Source organism: Oncorhynchus kisutch, linkage group LG6, assembly GCF_002021735.2.
Source record: "Oncorhynchus kisutch isolate 150728-3 linkage group LG6, Okis_V2, whole genome shotgun sequence".
Taxonomy (NCBI): Eukaryota; Metazoa; Chordata; class Actinopteri; order Salmoniformes; family Salmonidae; genus Oncorhynchus; species Oncorhynchus kisutch.
In genome coordinates this window covers 6,903,357-6,914,567 of record NC_034179.2, presented here as the reverse complement: position 1 = coordinate 6,914,567, position 11,211 = coordinate 6,903,357, and the positions used below count along the sequence as shown (strand labels likewise).

The 11,211-nt window shown below is 43.0% G+C and overlaps 1 protein-coding gene across 4 annotated transcripts in view; it reads left to right on the top strand.

Annotated features, from left to right (window-relative positions):
* LOC109879714 (transcription factor 4) overlaps positions 1–11,211 on the top strand; it is a 351,270-nt gene that overhangs the window by 211,610 nt on the left and 128,449 nt on the right. For all 4 annotated transcript variants that reach the window (XM_031826057.1, XM_031826058.1, XM_031826059.1 and 1 more), the window contains exons 8-9: positions 545–669; positions 6,016–6,065. In XM_031826057.1, coding sequence (XP_031681917.1) covers positions 545–669; positions 6,016–6,065 — 175 coding nt within the window. The remainder of the gene's footprint in view (positions 1–544; positions 670–6,015; positions 6,066–11,211) is intronic.

Sequence of the window (11,211 nt, the reverse complement as noted above, 5' to 3'; positions counted from 1 at the left end):
CACCCTTCCTCTCTCCCCCCACACCCCAACCCTCCTCTCTCTCCCCCCACACCCCAACCCTCCTCTCTCCCCCCACACCCCAACCCTCCTCTCTCCCCCCACCCCCCAACCCTCCTCTCTCCCCCCAACCCCCCAAACCTCTCTCTCTCTCTACATATGCAGATGTATTTGTATATTTTATTATGATCACAAAAGTATATATATATGTATTTGAAACATTGGCATTGTATTTGATGTCTTTCATAGGAATTTCATTTCAGTGTTTTTAGTATTTGTCTCCAAAGACTTTGTTTTTTTCTTTGTCCTAATTATTCCAGCAGCTGTCGTTTGTGTTTTTAACTTTACAACTGGGAGTTCTTCATTCTTCATTGAAGTACATTTAAAATGGTTTAGTCGATAACACTACATATCCTGCCCAAAAAAACTTAAACGTTTTGTGGTCTGCTGAATTGATGCGTCACAACGTGATCACACGGTGGAGTGACTGGTCCTGTGTGTTATATGTCTAATGTCCGTTCGTCTCTCCGTCCTGTCTGTGTTACAGCCGAGTCCTCCTGGCAGGAGAGATGGGCAGTCCTGGGGCTGTGTCGCCCACCAAGCCTGGGTCGCAGTATTACCAGCACTACAACAACAACCCTCGTCGGAGACCTCTGCACAGTGACAACATGGGTGAGCTCAGCTCCCGACCCTCACACCGCCATCAAACCCTAGTTCACCCCTGTCTTCCTCATCCTGTTCCTCTTCCTCCTCCTCCTGTTCCTCCTCCTCATCCTGTTCCTCCTCCTCCTCCTCCTCATCCTGTTCCTCCTCCTCCACCTCATCCTGTTCCTCCTCCTCCTCCTCCTCCTGTTCCTCCTCCTCCTCCTCCTGTTCCTCCTCCTCCACCTCATCCTGTTCCTCCTCCTCCACCTCGTCCTGTTCCTCCTCCTCCACCTCGTCCTGTTCCTCCTCCTCCACCTCCTCCTGTTCCTCCTCCTCCTCCTGTTCCTCCTCCTCCACCTCGTCCTGTTCCTCCTCCTCCACCTCGTCCTGTTCCTCCTCCTCCACCTCCTCCTGTTCCTCCTCCTCCACCTCGTCCTGTTCCTCCTCCTCCACCTCGTCCTGTTCCTCCTCCTCCACCTCCTCCTGTTCCTCCTCCTCCTCCTTATCATGTTCCTCCTCCTCCTCCTCCTCCTGTTCCTCCTCCTCCACCTCGTCCTGTTCCTCGTCCTGTTCCTCCTCCTCCTCCTCCTCCTCCTGTTCCTCCTCCTCCTCCTCCTGTTCCTCCTCCTCATCCTGTTCCTCCTCTTCCACCTCATCCTGTTCCTCCTCCTCCTCCTCCTCCTGTTCCTCCTCCTCCTCCTCCTGTTCCTCCTCCTCCACCTCATCCTGTTCCTCCTCCTCCACCTCGTCCTGTTCCTCCTCCTCCACCTCCTCCTGTTCCTCCTCCTCCTCCTGTTCCTCCTCCTCCACCTCGTCCTGTTCCTCCTCCTCCACCTCGTCCTGTTCCTCCTCCTCCACCTCCTCCTGTTCCTCCTCCTCCACCTCGTCCTGTTCCTCCTCCTCCACCTCGTCCTGTTCCTCCTCCTCCACCTCGTCCTGTTCCTCCTCCTCCACCTCGTCCTGTTCCTCCTCCTCCACCTCCTCCTGTTCCTCCTCCTCCACCTCGTCCTGTTCCTCCTCCTCCACCTCGTCCTGTTCCTCCTCCTCCACCTCCTCCTGTTCCTCCTCCTCCACCTCGTCCTGTTCCTCCTCCTCCACCTCGTCCTGTTCCTCCTCCTCCACCTCCTCCTGTTCCTCCTCCTCCTCCTTATCATGTTCCTCCTCCTCCTCATCCTCCTCATCCTCCTCCTCCTCATCCTGTTCCTCATCCTGTTCCTCCTCCTCCCCATCCTCCTCATCCTCCTCCTCCTCATCCTGTTCCTCATCCTGTTCCTCCTCCTCCCCATCCTCCTCATCCTCCTCATCCTCCTCCTCCTCCTGTTCCTCCTCCTCCTCCTGTTCCTCCTCCTCATCATGTCCCTCCTCCTTATCCTGTTCCTCCTCCTCCCCATCCTCCTCATCCTCCTCATCCTCCTCCTCCTCCTCATCCTGTTCCTCCTCCTCATCCTGTTCCTCCTCCTCAGACTGTTCCTCTGCCTCCTCCTCATCCTGTTCCTCCTCCTCCTCATCCTGTTCCTCCTCCTCATCCTCATCATGTTCCTCATCCACATCCTGTTTCTCATCCACATCATGTTCCTCCTCCACCTCCTCCTCCTCGTCCTGTTCCTCATCCTCCCCATCCTCCTCATCCCATTCCTGGGAAGGCAGGGTAGCCTAGTGGTTAGAGCGTTGGACTAGTAACCGGAAGGTTGCAAGTTCAAATCCCTGAGCTGACAGAATCTGTTGTTCTGCACCTGAACAGGCAGTTAACCCACTGTTCCTAGGCTGTCATTGAAAATAAGAATTTGTTCTTAACTGACTTGCCTAATTAAATAAATCCTGTTACTCCTTCTCATCCTCTTCATCTTCATCCTCCACCTCCACTTCTGTCTCATCCTCCTCGTCCTCTCCCCCTTGCTTCTCTCCTTGTAGTCTATCTAGACATGTGTGTCAGTGAGGGCAGGGAACAGCCTAAGAGACGTTCTGTATGGCTCATCGCACCACCAGTATACACAGGAGAACCCTACCTGTTTCGTCATAGTGTTGATATCACTGGAGAACCCTACCTGTTGGGTCATAGTGTTGATATCCCTGGAGAACCCTACCTGTTGGGTCATATTGTTGATATCCCTGGAGAACCCTACCTGTTGGGTCATAGTGTTGATATCCCTGGAGAACCCTACATGTTGGGTCATAGTGTTGATATCCCTGGAGAACCCTACCTGTTGGGTCATAGTGTTGATATCCCTGGAGAACCCTACCTGTTGGGTCATAGTGTTGATATCCCTGGAGAACCCTACCTGTTGGGTCATAGTGTTGATATCCCTGGAGAACCCTGCCTGTTGGGTCATAGTGTTGATATCCCTGGAGAACCCTACCTGTTGGGTCATAGTGTTGATATCCCTGGAGAACCCTACCTGTTGGGTCATAGTGTTGATATCCCTGGAGAACCCTGCCTGTTGGGTCATAGTGTTGATATCCCTGGAGAACCCTACCTGTTGGGTCATAGTGTTGATATCCCTGGAGAACCCTACCTGTTGGGTCATAGTGTTGATATCCCTGGAGAACCCTACATGTTGGGTCATAGTGTTGATATCCCTGGAGAACCCTACCTGTTGGGTCATAGTGTTGATATCCCTGGAGAACCCTACCTGTTGGGTCATAGTGTTGATATCCCTGGAGAACCCTACCTGTTTGGTCATAGTGTTGATATCCCTGGAGAACCCTACCTGTTGGTTCATAGTGTTGATATCCCTGGAGAACCCTACCTGTTGGGTCATAGTGTTGATATCCCTGGAGAACCCTACCTGTTGGGTCATAGTGTTTATATCCCTGGAGAACCCTACCTGTTGGGTCATAGTGCTGATATCCCTGGAGAACCCTACCTGTTAGGTCATAGTGCTGATATCCCTGGAGAACCCTACCTGTTGGGTCATAGTGTTGATATCCCTGGAGAACCCTACCTGTTGGGTCATAGTGCTGATATCCCTGGAGAACCCTACCTGTTGGGTCATAGTGCTGATATCCCTGGAGAACCCTACCTGTTGGGTCATAGTGCTGATATCCCTGGAGAACCCTACCTGTTGGGTCATAGTGCTGATATCCCTGGAGAACCCTACCTGTTGGGTCATAGTGCTGATATCCCTGGAGAACCCTACCTGTTGGGTCATGATATCCCTGGAGAACCCTACCTGTTGGGTCATGATATCCCTGGAGAACCCTACCTGTTGGGTCATAGTGTTGATATCCCTGGAGAACCCTACCTGTTGGGTCATAGTGTTGATATCCCTGGAGAACCCTACATGTTGGGTCATAGTGTTGATATCCCTGGAGAACCCTACCTGTTGGGTCATAGTGTTGATATCCCTGGAGAACCCTACCTGTTGGGTCATAGTGTTGATATCCCTGGAGAACCCTACCTGTTTGGTCATAGTGTTGATATCCCTGGAGAACCCTACCTGTTGGTTCATAGTGTTGATATCCCTGGAGAACCCTACCTGTTGGGTCATAGTGTTGATATCCCTGGAGAACCCTACCTGTTGGGTCATAGTGTTTATATCCCTGGAGAACCCTACCTGTTGGGTCATAGTGCTGATATCCCTGGAGAACCCTACCTGTTAGGTCATAGTGCTGATATCCCTGGAGAACCCTACCTGTTGGGTCATAGTGTTGATATCCCTGGAGAACCCTACCTGTTGGGTCATAGTGCTGATATCCCTGGAGAACCCTACCTGTTGGGTCATAGTGCTGATATCCCTGGAGAACCCTACCTGTTGGGTCATAGTGCTGATATCCCTGGAGAACCCTACCTGTTGGGTCATAGTGCTGATATCCCTGGAGAACCCTACCTGTTGGGTCATAGTGCTGATATCCCTGGAGAACCCTACCTGTTGGGTCATGATATCCCTGGAGAACCCTACCTGTTGGGTCATGATATCCCTGGAGAACCCTACCTGTTGGGTCATGATATCCCTGGAGCACAACACTTGATAATAATTGCTTTTGGGCACCATCATGTGTGTGTGTAAAATATTACTGTTCACAGATTTTGAATTCGTAGATTTTTGATGTGGTGCAAATGTTTTTTGTTGTTGTTCCTAATCGTTATATATATATCCATTGTTTAGCTGGAATGGAATGTTTGTACCCTGTATATTTGACTGTGATATGTGGTGGTCTCACCTAGCGGTCTTAAGATGAAGTCTCTATGGATAAATGACCAAAAATGTGTTTTATGTGATTATCAACGATCCAGTGTGGTTCAGTTGGTAGATCATGGTTCTTGCAGTACCAGGGTTGTGGGTTCAATTCCCACAGGGGACCAGTATGAAGATGTATGTATGAAGATCTACTTACTATAAGTTGCTCTGGATAAGAGAGTCTGACGAATGTAGATCTAGTTTTAAGCGATTGATTAGTGATTTTATCAGAGTCCTTTATATTTAAAAAAATGTAGTTATTTGTTACCTTTGACCAGCCGTACTAATGATTTCACTGAGAGTGTACAGCCGGGTACATCGCGTTTTGCAACAACAACAAAAAATAACATGATTATTTGTCTCTCTGAAATTAAATCCATTCAATGATAGATTTTAAATATATACATGTCTTGTCATTGAACAATCCCATGGGGTAGCAGGGTAGCCTAGTGGTTAGAGTGTAGAGGTGGCAGGGTAACCTAGTGGTTAGAGTGTAGAGGCGGCAGGTAGCCTAGTGGTTAGAGTGTAGAGGAGGCAGGGTAGCCTAGTGGTTAGAGTGTAGAGGCGGCAGGTAGCCTAGTGGTTAGAGTGTAGAGGCGGCAGGTAGCCTAGTGGTTAGAGTGTAGAGGTGGCAGGGTAACCTAGTGGTTAGAGTGTAGAGGCGGCAGGTAGCCTAGTGGTTAGAGTGTAGAGGTGGCAGGTAGCCTAGTGGTTAGAGTGTAGGGGAGGCAGGTAGCCTAGTGGTTAGAGTGTAGAGGTGGCAGGTAGCCTAGTGGTTTGAGTGTAGAGGTGGCAGGTAGCCTAGTGGTTAGAGTGTAGAGGCGGCAGGTAGCCTAGTGTTTAGAGTGTAGAGGTGGCAGGTAGCCTAGTGGTTAGAGTGTAGGGGAGGCAGGTAGCCTAGTGGTTAGAGCGTTGGATTAGTAACCGGAAGGTTGCAAGTTCAAACCCCTGAGCTGACAAGGTACAAATCTGTTGTTCTGCCCCTGAACAGGCAGTTAACCCCCTAGACCAGTTAACCCACTGTTCCTGTTGTCAATGCTTTCTTTGTTTTAGTCAAATAAAACTATTATTTTCTGAAGCGGCTCGATTTCTTCAGTCTTCTTCATGTGAATGTATTTTTTTCCACTAGGTAAATATGAAGAGGTTATCAATACAAACGTGCCACTGAACTGTGTTTAATCCTTGTGTATTTCAGAGGTCCAGACAAAGAAAGTTCGGAAAGTTCCCCCTGGTTTGCCTTCCTCGGTAAGTCATTATTTAATTACATTTGAATGCCGTTTTATAATGTGGATTGAAATTATTGTACACGTTTTTATTCCTATAAGAATCTCTATATCTCTATATATATATATTTGAATGATCAATGATGATCATGAAACTTCTTAGTATCTATTACATAGACTATATTATGCCATATATTATATAGTTATATCTCTATATATATTTTAATTAATATATATTATATAGTTAGATCTCCTGGTGGCAAAGCCTTCTTTACTGACAATGAATTCTACTCTGAAACAAATATACACTGTCGGACGACGAATTCTACTCTGAAACAAATATACACTGTCTGACGATGAATTCTACTCTGAAACAAACATACACTGTCTGACGATGAATTCTACTCTGAAACAAATATACACTGTCTTGACGATGAATTCTACTCTGAAACAAATATACACTGTCGGACGACGAATTCTACTCTGAAACAAACATACACTGTCTGACGATGAATTCTACTCTGAAACAAATATACACTGTCTTGACGATGAATTCTACTCTGAAACAAATATACACTGTCGGACGACGAATTCTACTCTGAAACAAATATACACTGTCGGACGATGAATTCTACTCTGAAACAAATATACACTGTCTGACGATGAATTCTACTCTGAAACAAATATACACTGTCTGACGATGAATTCTACTCTGAAACAAATATACACTGTCGGACGATGAATTCTACTCTGAAACAAATATACACTGTCGGACGATGAACTTTTTGAAAGCCTGTTTACTTTTTAAGAAGAGTAGAAACCGTTTTGGGTTACTATCATGTGTAGGAGAAGACATGTCTGGACATTGAGGTAGCTATTTCTAAAAAAGGTTATCTTTTCCCCTCTTCACTGGAAGTTAAGCATGCCGTAATGTATGGCTTGTCGTGGAGGCCGTTTGCTGCGGTCTCTAAGCTCTGTGGGAGAAGGCTGGGAGTCTATGGCAGTAGGTTTTTCTTTTGTATTGTCAGGGGGGGACAAATTCCTTCCCAAAGAAACATTTAGGGGAACCTAATGTTGTTCATCTTTTGTCGTGCCTCGAGTGATGCAATACGGGATGCAATCTATCTAGATAAACACATCAGCCGCTGATTTCTTCTTCAGGTTCAGAGTGAAGCCTGTTTGAATGCATTGTGATCTGAAGCCTGTCTGAATGCATTGTGATCTGAAGCCTGTCTGAATGCATTGTGATCTGAAGCCTGTTTGAATGCATTGTGATCTGAAGCCTGTCTGAATGCCATCAGGGTGGAGTATTCACGACAGGTGTCTCTCTCTGCCGAAATGAAAGCAGATGTTTTTGTTGCTCAACGTAGTGCTGTGGTTGTGGGGCCTTTGAGAAGGTCTTGGCTAGGCCAGCGTGATGGTGTCGCTGAAAGGCATTTTAAAGACATGTCTTTTTTTCTGACAGAACTTATCAATTTCTCCTGGAATGTCACTTTATCAACAAACAAAAAATCGGTGTCAAACATACTACCCCCCCCCTCCCCCCTTCCAACCACTAGACATTTAGCAATGTATCGGGGCGGCAGGGTAGCCTAGTGGTTAGAGCGTTGGACTAGTAACCGGAAGGTTGCAAGATCAAACCCCTGAGCTGACAAGGTTGAAATCTGTTGTCCTGCCCCTGAACAAGGCAGTTAACCCACTGTTCCTAGACCAGTTAACCCACTGTTCCTAGACCAGTTAACCCACTGTTCCTAGACCAGTTAACCCACTGTTCCTAGACCAGTTAACCCACTGTTCCTAGGTCAGTTAACCCACTGTTCCTAGGTCAGTTAACCCACTGTTCCTAGGCCAGTTAACCCACTGTTCCTAGGCCAGTTAACCCACTGTTCCTAGGCCAGTTAACCCACTGTTCCTAGGCCAGTTAACCCACTGTTCCTAGGCCAGTTAACCCACTGTTCCTAGACCAGTTAACCCACTGTTCCTAGGCCAGTTAACCCACTGTTCCTAGACCAGTTAACCCACTGTTCCTAGACCAGTTAACCCACTGTTCCTAGACCAGTTAACCCACTGTTCCTAAACCAGTTAACCCACTGCTCCTAGGCCAGTTAACCCACTGTTCCTAGGCCGTCATTGAAAATAAGAATTTGTTCTTAACTGACTTGCCTGGTTAAATAAAGGTTAAAAAAAAGTCATTTTGTTAAACAAATCCCTCCCTTCCAACCACTAGACATGTATCAATGGCACAGCTGTGTTCCGTGCATGTCATTTTGTTAAACAAAGATTACCGAGACCTTTGCTGTAAATCCGACATTTGCCGATGTGGATAAATTATAGAACAATCAAACAAAATGTATTTTTCAACCTTCCAATCAATAATAGCACTTACTGTGTTATAGTAAGCTTAGCCTATATATATATATTAAATATTAAATCCTTACACGTTGTAAAACAGGCCTAGATGGAAAGATGCCAGGAATGTCGACAACCTGTTCTTACCTAAAACGACCGGTAATTTACCAAATGTTCAATTACCTTGACTTTAACCAATATACTCTTTTTGATAGTCAATCAATGGATCTCAATTTGACAAATCTACTACGGTATTGTATAATTGATTTACATTGTTATGATATCTATCATATATCGTTTATACTCTGTTGAATGTTATTTTAGACATGTATCTATTCCTTACATATATATTATATGGAGAGAGTTCATTAGACTGTTAGTTTAAAGTAGAGATATTTCTTTATTTAAGATATATATATATATATATATATATAAGCAAAATATAATTAACTTGTCTCTTCTCAGGACATAACCTACTGTTATATAAAAGGTGTGAAAGCCTCAGTATATATATATATATATATATATAGACCATCGTTTATATAAGAACAATGTGTTTTATAATCTTTGTGGCTCATTTCTTTGATCAATAGCATGGTAACATTTGTGTAGTATTGAGTCCAGATGAACTTGCTAAGATTCCTCCTTTCTCTTAAAATCAAACCAACTTTTCTGTATTGGCCTTCATTAGTCTTCTGGACATCCCGTCAGTTAATTATAGGATACCGAAATGTGTCTGTTAGTGAAGTTGATTTACTTAAAGAACACCTGTGCTGTCACTAGAGAGAAACATTGGAATGTGGTAATGTGATAATGTGATAATGTGGTAATGTGATAATGCGGAAAAGCGATCATGTGGAAATGTGATAATGTGATAATGTTGTAATGCGATAATGTGGTAACGGGTTACTGTGATAATGTGTTAATGTGATAATGTTGTAATCTTGTAATGTGATATTGTGGTAATGTGATCATGCAGAAATGTGACAATGCAGAAATGTGACCATGTGGAAATGTGATACTGTGATAATGTGGTATTGCGATAATGTGGTAATGTGAAATTGTGATACTGTGGTAATGTGGTATTGCGATAATATGGTAATGTGATAATGTGGTAATGTGGTAATGTGATACTGCGGTAATGTGGTGTTGCGATAATGAGGTCATGTGATAATGTGGTAATGTGATCATGTGATAATGTGGTAATGTGATATTGTGATACTGTGGTAATGTGGTATTGCGATAATGAGGTAATGTGATAATGTGGTAATGTGGTATTGTGATAATGAGGTAATGTGATAATGTGCTAATGTGATAATGTGGTAATGTGGTAATGTTTCAATGGAAACGAGTTGACATTAGCAGTTTGGTGTTTCTCCTTCACTGTGTTTTAGGAGACAGAGAGCTCTTTTCTTTGCTTGTTTTTTTTACGAGATTGAAAAAAGTGTGGAGTTCCAACCTTTTGATGAATCATTACACCGACCCCATGATTATATTATATTATATTACACCGACCCCATGATTATATTATATTATATTACACCGACCCCATGATTATATTATATTATATTACACCGACCCCATGATTATATTATATTATATTACACCGACCCCATGATTATATTATATTATACTGACCCCATGATTATATTATATTATATTACACCGACCCCATGATTATATTATATTACACCGACCCCATGATTATATTATATTACACCGACCCCATGATTATATTATATTATACTGACCCCATGATTATATTATATTATACTGACCCCATGATTATATTATATTACACCGACCCCATGATTATATTATATTATACTGACCCCATGATTATATTATATTACACTGACCCCATGATTATATTATATTACACTGACCCCATGATTATATTATATTACACTGACCCCATGATTATATTATAATACACTGACCCCATGATTATATTATATTACACTGACCCATGATTATATTATATTACACTGACCCCATGATTATATTATATTACACTGACCCATTATTATATTATATTACACTGACCCATGATTATATTATATTATACTGACCCATGATTATATTATATTACACTGACCCATGATTATATTATATTACACTGACCCATGATTATATTATATTACACTGACCCCATGATTATATTATACTGACCCCATGATTATATTATACTGACCCCATGATTATATTATACTGACCCCATGATTATATTATATTACACTGACCCCATGATTATATTATATTACACTGACCCATGATTATATTATATTACACTGACCCCATGATTATATTATATTATACTGACCCATGATTATATTATATTATACTGACCCCATGATTATATTATATTACACTGACCCATGATTATATTATATTATACTGACCCATGATTATATTATATTATATTACACCGACCCACGATTACATTATATTACACTGACCCCATGATTATATTATATTACACTGACCCATGATTATATTATATTATACTGACCCATGATTATATTATATTATATTACACCGACCCAATGATTATATTATATTATACTTACCCATGATTATATTATATTATACTTACCCATGATTATATTATATTATACTGACCCATGATTATATTATATTATACTGACCCATGATTATATTATATTATATTACACTGACCCATGATTATATTATATTATACTGACCCATGATTATATTATATTATATTACACCGACCCCATGATTATATTATATTATACTTACCCATGATTATATTATATTATACTTACCCATGATTATATTATATTACACTGACCCCA